The sequence below is a fragment of the Mobula hypostoma genome, chromosome 20 (genome assembly GCF_963921235.1).
Source record: "Mobula hypostoma chromosome 20, sMobHyp1.1, whole genome shotgun sequence".
In the NCBI taxonomy this organism is placed as follows: Eukaryota; Metazoa; Chordata; class Chondrichthyes; order Myliobatiformes; family Myliobatidae; genus Mobula; species Mobula hypostoma.
In genome coordinates this window covers 4,555,731-4,572,923 of record NC_086116.1, presented here as the reverse complement: position 1 = coordinate 4,572,923, position 17,193 = coordinate 4,555,731, and the positions used below count along the sequence as shown (strand labels likewise).

The window sequence follows — 17,193 nt, the reverse complement described above, 5'->3', positions numbered from 1 at the left end:
AACAGAGGCAGTGCAACACCATCAATCATGCTGACAAATTCCTGCTGGTACTCTCAGCTGGACAAGAACGACCCTACTGGAACATACAAGTTCTCCTCAGTGCGCTAGCCAACATTCTTCCTTTAAACAAGAACAAGCAGCTCCTGCACAAAGAGACTGCTGTGTTTCTCTACACTGGATATATATATAAAGCTCTTTGAGATAAACCATGGTGAAAAGCTCAGGTTGTTAGGAATAATTCAGGTTTTATAGATTGCTTACAAATTTAAATCTACTGAAGACACTTCTGCTGGTCGTAGACGGATCTGACACAAAATGTATTGATAACATAACTTTATTTGTTTAATGTCCACATAGAATGAGGAAGGAGTAGAAGGAATCATTTTGAATGCAAGTTGGGCCACACGTGGCTCACTTGCTGCTTTGTGGTGGGACCCACTCGTGAATCTTCTTGTGAGTAGTTGAATAAGGTACATACTGTCCTGGCGTGCCGCTCATGTTAAACTGATGCGTTTTGAAGATAAATTTCCTTTCAACTGGAGGGTGTGTAGTGGGTGGGTGCTCAGTAAAGCAGTGAATCCAACGATGCCTAAAGTAGCCAGGAACACAGAAAAAAAAAATCAATAATCAAATGCATTCAAAATTCAACAACAGCTCAGCTGTTTTCAGTGCCATCTCCTGTGACCACCATCTAAAGCAATCAACGGCCGTGTTCTATAAATAAGATGCAAAAGACTGAGATGAAAGGTACTGGCCATCAGCAAAGGAAACCTGGAGTACACACCACCCTTTTATGTGCCACCCTTTCCGAAACAGCCGGGAAATCAATCCGGCCTAATCATAAGATTGAAGCCCTTTCAACGTTCCTCCCTTTCCGCACATTGGAGCAGATGTTCTTACTGGATACACAGACATTAATTTCACACATGTTCCTGAAAACATCCACAAAGCAGCATCAACACATAAACTGACTCATTCACAAGTCTGCTCTTCTCGTGTGGAGGAAGTAACTCAGCACATTTTGCATCTGTCACCTCTAGAGGACACATTCAATAACTGAGGAAATGGTCATGATATTGCATAGAAATTTGACCAGAATGGGATGCAACCCAAGTAGAAACTCTGGAGCCTCTGGCTACAACTAGGCCAATGAAATGCAGCAGAGCACGTGAGGAATGCCAGCATTCATACCTGCCCAAAGAAGGGTGACCAACCAATCTGCTCTCAGCTGAGCATGAGATGGCGGAAACTTCCAGACAATAATCCAGAACAAAATCAAATCGTTGGCATAATTTTAAAAACACCTGGGATGGAGTATCTACATACACAAATCATTTTAAGTCGTGTGAAGACCATTAAATGCATCTGGATTGCTGAGCACAAAGTTGTGTTAAATTTTCTAAAAATAGTTGAGCCTCAGTTAGAGTGTTGTACTCATTTATGAAAGCCACAATTTAGGGAGGAAACTAAGATTACAGCAGGTAACAAAATGATCATAGTGGCACCACGTGCAGACACTCTCCACAGAACAGGACTGATGAAGGGTCTCAGCCTGAACTATCAACTCTTTTCTATAGATGCTGCCTGGCCTGCTGAGTTCCTCCAGCATTTAGTGGTATCATGAGTTTTGTTTTGTTTTAAAAACAAAGAATTATGATGATCTGGACTGCAATCCGTACAAGGGTGGAGGAAACAGATTCAATTGTAACATTAGGTCAGGTGGGGGAAGAGATTTCTTCACCCGTGGGTGTTGACCCTCTGGAATTCCTACCCAGCAGGGCAGTGGAAGCTCAGTAGCTGGCAGAGATTTTGAGATTCACAGACTTTGGATCAGAGGTGCTTAGGAACCCATTCTTTATAGATTGACCACAATGAGAGTGAACCAGAGCTGCATCACACATCCACAAATCCAAAGAAAACGAAAGCAACTGCCTATTACCACTCTGGAGGAATCATGCTTCCATCTACTTCCCAGTAAGTGTTCTTCCCATTCATCTCTTCAGTGTATTCAACCCATCGATGTCGACCTAAGAATTGAAATTATAAACCAATCAGCAAGATACCACATTCACACCAATTAGAACTCAGTACAACTCCTTCAGCCCACAATGTTGTGCTGGCCTTTAACCTACACCATGCTCAATCTTTCACAGCCCATAACCATCCAAGTTTCTTACATCCATGTTCCCATCTAATAGTTTCTTAAATGTCCTGACTGTTCCACGCACTTGCCGCTGTGTATAAAAAAACACCCAGCTCTGACATCTCCCTTACACATTCGTCCACTCACCATAAAAGCATGTCCTCTGGAATTAGCCATTGCCGCCCTGGGAAAAGTTAATGAGATGAATAACTGGACAGGCTGATTAACTTGATTCCCCTTCACAGCGTAAAGTAGCTGCTACAGACCTGTGATGCAGATCATATCACAACGGAGGCCTCAGAGGTCTTCTGTTAGTCAGGGTCGACCAAGGATATTGTGTCTGAACTACCTACATGACGGGTAAGCTGGGGAAGTACAATATGGAGAGCAAGCCTATGAAGCAGGCTCCCCCTCTCTACGCAGCTAGGAACTGCAGAGACTGGTACAGAGGAGTTTCCAGTCAGCATTAAGCTCAACATTGGGCTGCCTTCGGGACGCCAGCTCTGGATTTTTCCCTCGGAGTTTACTCCTAAAGCCTTCCCCACAAGTGGGTATTGCTGCAAGGCAGTGGGGGTTTGAGATCAGAGTTTTCCTTCTCCTAGATGGGCTGCCAACCATGGCTGAAGAGTCCCATCTGCCTGAAACGGCTGGTACTAAGACACCAAGAAGCCGCCTTTTTCCTCTTCCGTCAGAAGAAACTGTTCTGCCACACTCAGTAACTAAGCCACACGTGAAGGCCAGGAGCTGGACTTAATTGTCGGAGACTAGTTGAGATGCACGGCATTGGGAGCATCTAATAGGTAGTGGGAGCCTATCCCCACTACCTCCTCCGGATATGACAACCAAGAGGCCTCAACTCTTCAGAATTCACAATATGTAGACTATGCAGGCAGCAAGTCATAAAACTAAGACACTGATGAGAAGTTGCAAAAGCACCAAAAGATATTGTGGAAAAACAATAACTTTATTTATATAGCACCTTTCATACTATAAGATGCAGGCTCAAGGTGCTTTACACAGATTGTATTATATTGTCATAGCAATACAATTCAAAGTTGAAAATCATAAGACAAACATTATATAGAATAAAATAAAATGTAATTGAATACACCAAATTATAAATGCAATCAACATCAACAGGCATTAAGTAATCCTGTAAGTTCACCAAATTTAAAAAGTAGGTTTTTAGAAGTGTTTTGAGATGTTCCACAGTACTAGCCTAATGAAAAGTGGGAGTGGAATTATAAATTGTAGCAAATAAAACGGACATTATCTGATTGCCCTCCCATTATAAACACCATCAATTTCCCCTTAAAATCAAGATAGCAGGATAGATGCATAGAAACATAGAAAACTTCTCGCACAATACAGGCCCTTTGGCCCACAAAGCTGTGCCAAACATGTCCCTACCTTAGAAATTACTAGGGTTACCCATAGCCCTCTATTTTTCTGAGCTCCATGTACCTATCCAGGAGTCTCTTAAAAGACCCTATCATATCCGCCTCCACCACCGTTGCCGGGAGCCCATTCCATGCTCTCTGCGAAAAAATCTTACCCCTGACATCTCCTCTGTACCTACTTCCAAGTACCTTAAAACTATGCCCTCTCGTACTAGCCATTTCAGCCCTGGGAAAAGCCTCTGATTATCCACATGATTGATGCCTCTCAGCATCTTATACACCTCTGTCAGGTCACTTCTCACCTTCTGTTGCTCCAAGGAGAAAAGGCCAAGTTCACTCAACCTATTCTCATAAGGCATGCTCCCCAATCCAGGCAACATCCTTGTAAATCTGCTCTGCACCCTTTCTGTGGTTTCCACATCCTTCCTGTAGTGAGGCGACCAGAACTGAGCACAGTACTCCAAGTGGGGTCTGACAGCTTTGTACAACAGCCTATGACCAACCAGCCTCTGTCTCACTTCCATACAATGACCATCTTCCCTCAACACTCTGGGCAGATTTGAATCTGGGCAACAAATAATCTGCTCAAGGGGTTCAGCGGATCGAGCAGCGGCTGCAGGGGACGTGAAATGTTGACGTTTCAGGTCGGAGAACCGGATGGGGAAGGGGTGAGATGGGATCCAGAGATGATAGACGGACCAAGGAGGGGCAGGGGATGATGAGCAGATTAAGCCAGCTAAGGGAGGGGAGGAGTGCAGTTAGTAGATAGAGGTAGGTGGATGATAAACACAGGCAGACAAAAGACAACACAATAGAAAGCAAACAACAGGAATTCTGCAGATGCTGGAAATTCAAGCAATACACATAAAAGTTGCTGGTGAACGCAGCAGGCCAGGCAGCATCTCTAGGAAGAGGTGCAGTCGACGTTTCAGGCCGAGACCCTTCGTCAGGACTAACTGAAGGAAGAGTTAGTAAGAGATTTGAAAGTGGGAGGGTGGGGGAGATCCAAAATGATAGGAGAGGACAGGAGTGGGAGGGATGGAGCCAAGAGCTGGACAGGTGATTGGCAAAAGGGATACGAGAGGATCATGGGACAGGAGGTCCGGGGAGAAAGACCGGGGGGGGGAACCCAGAGGATGGGCAAGGGGTATATTCAGAGGTACAGAGGGAGAAAAAGGAGAGTGAGAGAAAGAATGTGTGTATAAAAATAAGCAACAGATGGGGTACGATGGGGAGGTGGGGCATTAGCAGAAGTTAGAGAAGTCGATGTTCATGCCATCAGGTTGGAGGCTACCCAGACGGAATATGACGTGTTGTTCCTCCAACCTGAGTGTGGCTTCATCTTTACAGTAGAGGAGGCCGTGGATAGACATGTCAGAATGGGAATGGGATGCGGAATTAAAATGTGTGGCCACTGGGAGATCCTGCTTTCTCTGGCGGACACAGCGTAGGTGTTCAGCAAAGCGGTCTCCCAGTCTGCGTCGGGTCTCACAAATATATAGAAGGCCACATCGGGAGCACCGGACGCAGTACATCACCCCAGCTGACTCACAGGTGAAGTGTTGCCTCACCTGGAAGGACTGTTTGGGGCCCTGAATGGTGGTAAGGGAGGAAGTGTAAGGGCGTGCGTAGCACTTGTTCCGCTTACAAGGATAAGTGCCAGGAGGGAGATCAGTGGGGAGGGATGGGGGGGCCGAATGGACAAGGGAATCGCGTAGGGAGCGATCCTTGCAGAAAGTGGGGGGGGGGAGGGAAAGATGTGCTTAGTCATGGGATCCTGTTGGAGGTGGCGGAAGTTACGGAGTTACAGAAGTTACTTCACTACTGCGAAGCCTCTTCCGGTGATGAATTCCTGTTGTTTACAATAGAAGGCATTTGGAGCAAAATTGCAGGGGTTTAGGTTGGTCTGGTCCTGGGAAGGTAGAGATGGAGACAGACAGGAGGGTGATAAGCAGGAACACAAAGGCCACCAGTGGTGGAAATTGCTAAGTAAGTTGAGAATTGGAACCATAGGTTTATGGTGATTTTAACTTAGATGTCATGCCAAATCTTTGCAAATTTCTTAAGGAAGCTGAGGTGCTGCTGCGCTTCCCTTGTAACTGCACTTACATGCTGGGGCCAGGACAGGCCCTCTGAAAAGGTAATACCGAGGAATTTAAAGTCGCTGACCCTCTCCACTTTTGATCCCCTAATGAGGACTGGCAAAAGGACCTCCGGATTCCTCTTCCTGAAGAATCAGCTCCTTGGTCTTGCTGACACTGAGTGAGAGGTTATTGTTGTGGCACCACTCAGCCAGGTTTTCAATCTCCCTCCTGTGTGCCGATCCGTCGCCACCATTGATTAGGTCAATGACAGTGGTGTTGTAGGCAACCTTAAATATGGCATTGGAGATATCCCTAGCCACACAGCCGTAAGTGTAAAGTGAGCAAAGCATGGGGTTAAGCACACAGCCTCGTGGTAGTCCTGTGCTGATGAAGATTGTTGCCAATCCGAACTGACTGCGGCCTGCAAGGGAGGAAATTGAGGATCCAGTTGCACAATGATGTACTGAGACCAAGGTTTTGAAGCTTATTGGTTGGTTTTGAGGGATGATAGCATTGAGTGCCAAGCTGCAGTTGATAAAGAGCATCCTGCTGTTTGGATCTTTGCTATCCAGATGTCCCAGGGTTGTTCGAAGGGCCAATGAAATGGCATCTGCTGTGGACCTGTTGTGCCAGTAGGGAAACTGGAGTGAATCCAAGTCACTTCTCTGCAGGAGCTGATGTGTTTCATCACCACTGTTTCAGAACACTTCATCACTGTGGATGTAAGTGCTACTGGACGATAGTCATAGCGGCAGATGACCACATTCTCCTCAGGCACTGGTCTGATTGAGACCTGCTGAAGCAGGTGGTACCTCAGACTGCCCAAGTGAGAGGTTAAAGATATTGCTGAGCACACCAGCCAGTGATCAGCACAAGTGTTTAGTATTCAGCCAGATAACCCATTTAGGCCGGATGCTTTCCATGGGAAGCTAGAATTAGAGATCCAAGCAACACACACAAAATGCTGGAGGAACTCAGCAGGCCAGACGGCATCTATGGAAAAGAGTACAGTTGATGTTTCAGGCTGAGACCCTTCACCAGGACTGTTCCAGCATCTGCAAATTTTCTCTTGTTTATGATAGAAGTAGAGGTCATAGATTAAGGGTGAAAAGTGAAAAATTTAAGAGGAACATTCACTCATTGTGTGGAACGAGCAGTCACCAGAAATTTTGGATGTGGGACTGATTTCACTCTTTAAGAGACGTTTAGATAAGAACGTGGATGGGAGGGATATGGAGGACTATGGTCCGGGTGTAGGTCGATGGAAACAGGGACAGGTTTGGATAGGTACGTGGATGGGAGGGTATGGAGGACTATGGTCTGGGTGTGGGTTGATGGGACCGGGGAGAGGTTTGGATGGGTACGTGGACAGGAGGGTATGGAGGACTATGGTCTGGGTGTGGGTCGATGAGACCAGGGAGAGGTTTGGATAGGTACGTGGACAGGAGGGATATGGAGGACTGGTCCGGGTGTGGGTTGATGGGAACAGGGAGAGGTTTGGATAGGTACGTGGACAGGAGGGTATGGAGGACTATGGTCTGGGTGTGGGTTGATGGGACCAGGGAGAGGTTTGGATGGGTACGTGGATGGGAGGGTATGGAGGACTATGGTCCGGATGTGGGTCGATGAGACCAAGGAGAGGTTTGGATAGGTACGTGGATGGGAGGGATATGGAGGACTATGGTCCGGGTGTGGGTCGATGAGACCAGGGAGAGGTTTGGATGGGTACGTGGATGGGAGGATATGGAGGACTACGGTCCGGGTGTGGGTTGATGGGAACGGTGAGAGGTTTGGATAGGTACGTGGACAGGAGGGTATGGAGGACTATGGTCTGGGTGTGGGTTGATGGGACCAGGGAGAGGTTTGGATGGGTATGTGGACGGGAGGGTATGGAGGACTATGGTCCGGATGTGGGTCGATGAGACCAAGGAGAGGTTTGGATGGATAGGTGGATGGGAGGGTATGGAGGACTATGGTCCGGGTGTGGATCGATGAGAACAGGGAGAGGTTTGGATAGGTACGTGGATGAGAGGATATGGAGGACTATGGTCTGGGTGTGGGTCGATGGGAACAGGGAGAGGTTTGGATGGGTACGTGGATGGGAGGATATGGAGGACTATGGTCCAGGTGTGGGTCGATGAGACCAGGGAGAGGTTTGGATAGGTACGTGGATGAGAGGATATGGAGGACTATGGTCCGGATGTGGGTCGATGGGAACAGGGAGAGGTTTGGATAGGTACGTGGATGGGAGGATATGGAGGACTATGGTCCGGGTGTGGGTTGATGGGACCGGGGAGAGGTTTGGATAGGTATGTGGACAGGAGGGTATGGAGGACTATGGTCTGGATGTGGGTCGATGAGACCAGGGAAAGTTTTGGATAGGTACGTGGACAGGAGGGTATGGAGGACTATGGTCTGGGTGTGGGTTGATGGGACCAGGGAGAGGTTTGGATGGGTACGTGGACGGGAGGGTATGGAGGACTATGGTCCGGATGTGGGTCGATGGGAACAGGGAAAGGTTTGGACAGGTACGTGGATGGGAGGATATGGAGGACTATGGTCCGGGTGTGGGTTGATGGGAACGGTGAGAGGTTTGGATAGGTACGTGGACAGGAGGGTATGGAGGACTATGGTCTGGGTGTGGGTTGATGGGACCAGGGAGAGGTTTGGATGGGTATGTGGACGGGAGGGTATGGAGGACTATGGTCCGTATGTGGGTCGATGAGACCAAGGAGAGGTTTGGATGGATACGTGGATGGGAGGGTATGGAGGACTATGGTCCGGGTGTGGATCGATTAGAACAGGGAGAGGTTTGGATAGGTACGTGGATGGGAGGATATGGAGGACTATGGTCCGGGTGTGAGTTGATGGGACCAGGGAGAGGTTTGGATAGGTACGTGGATGGGAGGATATGGAGGACTATGGTCCAGATGTGGGTCGATGGGAACAGGGAGAGGTTTGGATAGGTACGTGGATGGGAGGATATGGAGGACTTTGGTCTGGGTGTGGGTTGATGGGACCGGGGAGAGGTTTGGATAGGTACGTGGACAGGAGGGTATGGAGGACTATGGTCTGGGTGTGAGTCGATGAGACCAGGGAAAGTTTTGGATAGGTACGTGGACAGGAGGGTATGGAGGACTATGGTCTGGGTGTGGGTTGATGGGACCAGGGAGAGGTTTGGATGGGTACGTGGACGGGAGGGTATGGAGGACTATGGTCCGGATGTGGGTCGATGAGACCAAGAAGAGGTTTGGATGGATACGTGGATGGGAGAGTATGGAGGACTATGGTCCGGGTGTGGATCGATGAGAACAGGGAGAGGTTTGGATAGGTACGTGGATGGGAGGATATGGAGGACTATGGTCCGGGTGTGGGTTGATGGGACCGGGGAGAGGTTTGGACAGGTACGTGGACAGGAGGGTATGGAGGACTATGGTCTGGGTGTGGGTTGATGGGACCAGGGAGAGGTTTGGATGGGTACGTGGACGGGAGGGTATGGAGGACTATGGTCCGGATGTGGGTCGATGAGACCAAGGAGAGGTTTGGATGGATACGTGGATGGGAGGGTATGGAGGACTATGGTCCGGGTGTGGATCGATGAGAACAGGGAGAGGTTTGGATAGGTACGTGGATGGGAGGGTATGGAGGACTATGGTCCGGGTGTGGGTCAATGGGACCAGGGAGAGGTTTGAATAGATACGTGGATGGGAGGGATATGGTGGACTATGGTCCAGGTGTGGGTTGATGAGACCAGGGAGAGGTTTGGATGGGTACATGGATGGGAGGGTATGGAGGACTATGGTCCGGGTGTGGATCGATGAGAACAGGGAGAGGTTTGGATAGGTATGTGGATGGGAGGATATGGAGGACTATGGTCCAGGTGTGGGTTGATGGGACCATGGAGAGGTTTGGATAGGTACGTGGATGGGAGGATATGGAGGACTATGGTCCGGATGTGGGTCGATGGGAACAGGGAGAGGTTTGGATAGGTACGTGGATGGGAGGGATATGGTGGACTATGGTCCAGGTGTGGGTTGATGAGACCAGGGAGAGGTTTGGATGGGTACATGGATGGGAGGGTATGGAGGACTATGGTCCGGGTGTGGATCGATGAGAACAGGGAGAGGTTTGGATAGGTATGTGGATGGGAGGATATGGAGGACTATGGTCCAGGTGTGGGTTGATGGGACCATGGAGAGGTTTGGATAGGTACGTGGATGGGAGGATATGGAGGACTATGGTCCGGATGTGGGTCGATGGGAACAGGGAGAGGTTTGGATAGGTACGTGGATGGGAGGATATGGAGGACTATGGTCCGGGTGTGGGTTGATGGGACTGGGGAGAGGTTTGGATAGGTACGTGGACAGGAGGGTATGGAGGACTATGGTCTGGGTGTGGGTCGATGAGACCAAGGAGAGGTTTGGATGGGTACATGGATGGGAGGGTATGGAGGACTATGGTCTGGATCTGGGTCGATGGGACCAAGGAGAGGTTTGGATGGGTACGTGGACAGGAGGATATGGAGGACTATGGTCCGGGTGTGGATCGATAGGACCAGGGAGAGATTTGGATAGGTACGTGGACGGGAGGGTATGGAGGACTATGGTCCAGGTGTGGGTTGATAGGACCAGGGAGAGGTTTGGATAGGTACGTGGATGGGAGGGGTACAGAGGGCTATGGTCCGAGGGACTAGGCAGAATAATAATTCAGCACAGACTGGATGAGCTAAAGGGCTCAGTGACTATGATTCTATGACATTCAGGGAGGGGTTAGGGCAGAAGGAAACAGGACCATGGGGGCGGGGAAAGCCTGTGGACAGTCGGTGGATGGAAACAGGAGGGATAGAGGGGTGAAAATGGGCGATGGGGCTGGAGGGGTGTGTAGGAATGGGGGAGAAAAATGCAAGGCCCAGAGGAGGATTGGAAAGAGATGGGTGGTAAAACACACCCGAGATAAGGATTACCTAAAACTGGAAAATTCAAAGTTGGTGCCATCATCCCTGTTGCAGTGAAAGTGTCAGAGGTCAGGGACAACGCTTGACTTCACACCTCCTCCTCCTCATCCCCGTCCACAGACTTACACAGTTCTTCCAGATGTGACAAAAGTTCATGAGTATGATCTGCAAATTCGTCCAGTGCATTCAGTGCTTCCAGTATGGCCTCCTTTACATCACTGAGCACATAGACCAGGCAACTGATGTGCAGAGCATTGCTGGTCTGTCCACAATGGACATCCCAAGCTCCCAGCTCACTTGCTGCCAACAGAGAGAAGTTGCGAATCAGTCAGTGTCAGTACTGTGTTTTGCATCTTGTCTCCAGAGGAACACTATCATTCAGCTGTATAGAATTAAACTTGAACTTGAGTTTATAGAGTCTTTGAAAGTGTGTCTGCAGGTTCTGCAATCAGTTCAGAGTTGAGAAGAGTGAAGTTATTCACATTGGTTCAGGAACCTGATGGTTGTAGGGTAATAACAGTTCCTAAACCTGGTGCTGTGGGACCTAAGGCCCCTGAACCTCCTGCCAAAAGGCAGTAGTGAGAAGAGAGCATGGCCTGGATGGTGGAGGTCCTTGATGCTGGACGCTGCTTTCTTGTAGCAGTGCTCCTTGTAGATGTAATCAGTGGTGGGGAGGGTATTTTCTGTGATGGATTGGGCTGTATCCACCACTCTCTGTAGACCTTTCCGTTCCTAGGCATTGGTGTTCGTCTTTCCAAAAACGGAAAGCAATTTTCACACACCAATGTCCCACAGACAGCAGCTACATAGTGTGAACTGATTTTCCACAAAAATACACAGTGCCATCTTTTACTGCTGAGGACAGGTGGATCATCCTGAAGCAACAGAATTCTCAGTGCAGCAGCCCCTCAGCAAACCAGGTTACCCACAGCCCATACTTAAGTGGAAAATCCTGGAGCAGAACCAGAACCCAAAACATACTTGCACCAAAGAGACCAGAACCTGTTTAAATATCACTGGCATACGTCATGAAATTTATTGTAAAATATGATTTCCCATTGGACCTGTACATAAAGAGTCACTTTACGTGCAGGTCCAATGCTACGGTAGGAAACTTTGTCGCATGGTGTGAGCAGAATTATCTGCAGCTTAATGTGAAAAAGACTAAGGAGCTGGTGGTAGACCTAAGGAGAGCTAAGGTACCAGCGACCCCTGTTTCCATCCAGGGGGTCAGTGTGGACATGGTGGAGGATTACAAATACCTGGGGATACGTATTGGCAATAAACTGGACTGGTCAAAGAACACTGAGGCTGTCTACAAGAAGGGTCAGAGCCGTCTCTATTTCCTGAGGAGACTGAGGTCCTTTAACATCTGCCGGACGATGCTGAGGATGTTCTACGAGTCTGTGGTGCCCACTGCTATCATGTTTGCTGTTGTGTGCTGGGGCAGCAGGCTGAGGGTAGCAGACACCAACAGAATCAACAAACTCATTCGTAAGGCCAGTGATGTTGTAGGGATGGAACTGGACACTCTCACGGTGGTGTCTCAAAAGAGGATGCTGTCTAAGTTGCATGCCATCGTGGACAATGGCTCCCATCCACTATATAATGGACTGGTTGGGCACAGGAGTACTTTCAGCCAGAGACTCATTCCACTGAGATGCAACAAAGGAAGTTCATTGATCAAAGGAAGTCATTCCTGCCTGTGGCCATCAAACTTTACAACTCCTCCCTTGGAGGGTCAGACACCCTGAGCCAATAGGCTGGTCCTGGACTTATTTCTTGGCATAATTTACATATTACTATTTAACTATTTATGGTTTTATTACTATTTATTATTTATGGTGCAACTGTAACGAAAACCAATTTCCCCCAGGATCAATAAAGTATGACTATGACTAATCATTGTAAATAACACAAGTTAGATATCACATCCTTAGCATTTAAATTCCTCGGGGTCAATATCACAAATGACCTGACTTGGTCCAACCAAGCAGAGTCCACTGCCGAGAAGGTCCACCAGCACCTTTACTTCCTGAGAAAACTAAAGAAATTTGGCCTGTCCCCTAAAACCCTCACTAATTTTTATAGATGCACCGTAGAAAGCATTCTTCTAGGGTGCATCACAACCTGGTATGGAAGTTCTCCTGTCCAAGACTGGAAGAAGCTGCAGAAGATCGTGAACACAGCACATCACACAAACCAATCTTCCGTCACTTTACACCGCACGCTGTCGGAGCAGTGCTGCCAGGATAATCAAGGGCACAACCCACCCAGCCAACACACTGTTCGTCCCTCTTCCCTCCGGGAGAAGGCTCAGGAGCTTGAAGACTCGTACGGCCAGATTTAGGAACAGCTTCTTTCCGACTGTGATAAGACTGCTGAACGGATCCTGACCCGGATCTGGGCCGTAGCCTCCAAATATCCGGACCTGCCTCTCGGCTTTTTTGCACTACCTTACTTTACCTTTTATTTTCTATTTATGATTTATAATTTAAAATTAAACTATTTACTATTGATTTGTACTCCAGGGAGTGTGAAGCGCAGAATCAAATATCGCTGTTATGATTATACGTTCTGGTATCAATTGTTTGGCAACAATAAAGTATAAAGTATAAGTAGCAACCAAAAGCAAACTTACCAAAGAAATATCGTTTGTCTTCATAATATTTGTTTCCATACTTGTCTTCCCCAACAAGGTTCCCAGTTTTTAGTTCACTTGTTCTATAAAACCAAATACCAATTGATGGTAATTGTCCTCCATCCCCTCTCCCTCATTCTTCTTATCCCCTCTCCCCACTATTAACCTTCCCTCTTTTCCTCCCCTCCCTCTCTACCTTTATCCTCCCCTCTGATTTATCCTCAACTCATCTCCTTCCCCTCCCTCCCTCCCCTCATCTCCTCCCTCTCACTCCCCTCATCTCCTCCCTCCCCCTCCCCTCATCTCCTCCCTCTCACTCCGGATTTACCCTCCCCTCATCTCCTCCCACACTCCCGATTTACCCTCCCCTCATCTCCTCCCTCTCATTCCCGATTTACCCTCCCCTCATCTCCTCCCTCTCACTCCTGATTTATCCTCCCCTCATCTCCTCCCCCTCCCTCATCTTCTCCCTCCCCTCATCTCCTCCCTCACTCCCCTCTGATTTACCCTCCCCTCATCTCCTCCTTCTCACTCCCCTCTGATTTACCCTCCCCTCATCTCCTCCCTCTCACTCCCCTCTGATTTACCCTCCCCTCATCTCCTCCCTCTCACTCCCCTCTGATTTACCCTCCCCTCATCTCCTCCCTCTCACTCCCAATTTACCCTCCCCTCATCTCCTCCCTCACTCCCGATTTACCCTCCCCTCATCTCCTCCCTCTCATTCCCCTCTGATTTACCCTCCCCTCATCTCCTCCCTCTCACTCCCCTCTGATTTACCTTCCCCTCATCTCCTCCTTCTCACTCCCCTCTGATTTACCCTCCCCTCATCTCCTCCCTCTCACTCCCCTCTGATTTACCCTCCCCTCATCTCCTCCCTCTCACTCCCCTCTGATTTACCCTCCCCTCATCTCCTCCCTCTCACTCCCAATTTACCCTCCCCTCATCTCCTCCCTCACTCCCGATTTACCCTCCCCTCATCTCCTCCCTCTCATTCCCCTCTGATTTACCCTCCCCTCATCTCCTCCCTCTCACTCCCCTCTGATTTACCTTCCCCTCATCTCCTCCTTCTCACTCCCCTCTGATTTACCCTCCCCTCATCTCCTCCCTCTCACTCCCCTCTGATTTACCCTCCCCTCATCTCCTCCCTCTCACTCCCCTCTGATTTACCCTCCCCTCATCTCCTCCCTCTCACTCCCGATTTACCCTCCCCTCATCTCCTCCCTCACTCCCCTCTGATTTACCCTCCCCTCATCTCCTCCCTCTCACTCCCGATTTTCCCTCCCCTCATCTCCTCCCTCTCACTCCCGATTTACCCTCCCCTCATCTCCTCCCACACTCCCAATTTACCCTCCCATCTCCTCCCTCTCATTCCCGATTTACCCTCCCCTCATCTCCTCCCTCTCACTCCTGATTTATCCTCCCCTCATCTCCTCCCCTCCCTCATCTTCTCCCTCCCCTCATCTCCTCCCTCACTCCCCTCTGATTTACCCTCCACTCATCTCCTCCTTCTCACTCCCCTCTGATTTACCCTCCCCTCATCTCCTCCCTCTCACTCCCCTCTGATTTACCCTCCCCTCATCTCCTCCCTCTCACTCCCCTCTGATTTACCCTCCCCTCATCTCCTCCCTCACTCCCCTCTGATTTACCCTCCCCTCATCTCCTTCTCACTCCCCTCTGATTTACCCTCCCCTCATCTCCTCCCTCTCACTCCCCTCTGATTTACCCTCCCCTCATCTCCTCCCTCACTCCCGATTTATCCTCCCCTCATCTCCTCCTTCTCACTCTCCTCTGATTTACCCTCCCCTCATCTCCTCCCTCTCACTCTCCTCTGATTTACCCTCCCCTCATCTCCTCCCTCTCACTCCCGATTTACCCTCCCCTCATCTCCTCCCTCACTCCCCTCTGATTTACCCTCCCCTCGTCTCCTCCCTCTCACTCCCGATTTTCCCTCCCCTCATCTCCTCCCTCTCACTCCCGATTTACCCTCCCCTCATCTCCTCCCACACTCCCGATTTACCCTCCCCTCATCTCCTCCCTCTCACTCCCCTCTGATTTACCTTCCCCTCATCTCCTCCCTCTCACTCTCCTCTGATTTACCCTCCCCTCATCTCCTCCTCACTCCCCTCTGATTTACCCTTCCCTCATCTCCTCCCTCTCACTCCCCTCTGATTTACCCTCCCCTCATCTCCTCCCTCTCACTCCCCTCTGATTTACCCTCCCCTCATCTCCTCCCTCTCACTCCCGATTTACCCTCCCCTCATCTCCTCCCTCTCACTCCCGATTTACCCTCCCCTCATCTCCTCCCACGCTCCCGATTTACCCTCCCCTCATCTCCTCCCTCATTCCCGATTTACCCTCCCCTCATCTCCTCCCTCTCACTCCTGATTTATCCTCCCCTCATCTCCTCCCTCACTCCCGATTTACCCTCCCCTCATCTCCTCCCTCTCACTCCCGATTTATCCTCCCCTCATCTCCTCCTTCTCACTCTCCTCTGATTTACCCTCCCCTCATCTCCTCCCTCTCACTCTCCTCTGATTTACCCTCCCCTCATCTCCTCCCTCTCACTCCCCTCTGATTTACCCTCCCCTCATCTCCTCCCTCTCACTCCCGATTTACCCTCCGCTCATCTCCTCCCTCACTCCCCTCTGATTTACCCTCCCCTCATCTCCTCCTTCTCAATCCCCTCTGATTTACCCTCCCCTCATCTCCTCCCTCACTCCCGATTTACCCTCCCCTCATCTCCTCCCTCTCACTCCCGATTTATCCTCCCCTCATCTCCTCCCTCTCACTCTCCTCTGATTTACCCTCCCCTCATCTCCTCCCTCTCACTCCCGATTTACCCTCCCCTCATCTCCTCCCTCTCACTCCCGATTTACCCTCCCCTCCCCTCATCTCCTCCCTCTCCTTCCCCTCTGCTTTCACTCTGCCCTCTTACCTTTACGCTCCGTCCCTCCCCCCTTCCTTTCCCCAGGGTGACCTCTCCGTTCTCTGACGGTCACCTCCCCTCGCCGACCTGAACATAAAAACTTTGTTCCCATTTACTCCGAAATGACCCCATTAACTTCTCCAACCTTAGAAGATGAAACAAAGCACCACGAATACCGCCGTAACTCCAAAACTGAGTCCATCCCCTTCTGAACACAGCAAGAACATCCGCCATCTCGGCCGGCTAACCGCCTCATCACTTCAGCCCACAGCGCCGACCCGCGGCCGACTGACCCTCTCAGCCCACAGCGCCGACCCGCGGCCGGCGGAACGACCCACCCCACAGCGCCGACCCGCGGCCGGCGGAACGACCCGCCCCACAGCGCCGACCCGCGGCCGACTGACCCTCTCAGCCCACAGCGCCGACCCGCAGCCGACTGACCCTCTCAGCCCACAGCGCCGACCCGCGGCCGACTGACCCTCTCAGCCCACAGCGCCGACCCGCGGCCGGCGGAACGACCCACCCCACAGCGCCGACCCGCGGCCGGCGGAACGACCCGCCCCACAGCGCCGACCCGCGGCCGACTGACCCTCTCAGCCCACAGCGCCGACCCGCAGCCGACTGACCCTCTCAGCCCACAGCGCCGACCCGCGGCCGACTGACCCTCTCAGCCCACAGCGCCGACCCGCGGCCGGCGGAACGACCCACCCCACAGCGCCGACCCGCGGCCGGCGGAACGACCCGCCGCACAGCGCCGACCCGCGGCCGGCGGAACGACCCGCCCCACAGCGCCGACCCGCGGCCGGCTGACGACCCGCCCCGCAGCCGCCGACCGTGCCAGCTGCCCAGCTCGCTCCACGGTACCGACTCGCCTCCTGATGAAGGGTCTCAGCCCAACACGTCGACTTTCTGTGGATGCTGCCTGACGCAGCATTTTGTGGGTGTGTTGCGGCTGACTTTACCCCGTTCATAACTCTCCCGCAGGTGAAAATACTCCAGCATCTCTTTGGTTCTTATCTATTTGAATCAGGTCTTTTAAGCATCC

At 50.7% G+C, this 17,193-nt stretch overlaps 1 protein-coding gene across 1 annotated transcript; it reads right to left on the bottom strand.

The window, feature by feature from the left end:
- Nucleotides 1-318: 318 nt before the first annotated feature.
- ndufa12 (NADH:ubiquinone oxidoreductase subunit A12) lies at nucleotides 319-16,431 on the bottom strand. The gene is made up of 4 exons (XM_063072106.1): nucleotides 16,294-16,431; nucleotides 13,223-13,305; nucleotides 1,940-2,027; nucleotides 319-589 (listed from the first exon to the last, which is right to left on the bottom strand). Exons 1-4 carry the CDS (start codon nucleotides 16,380-16,382, stop codon nucleotides 412-414), a joined length of 438 nt encoding a protein of 145 aa, XP_062928176.1. The 5' UTR covers nucleotides 16,383-16,431; the 3' UTR covers nucleotides 319-411.
- Between the last annotated feature and the right edge of the window lie 762 nt (nucleotides 16,432-17,193).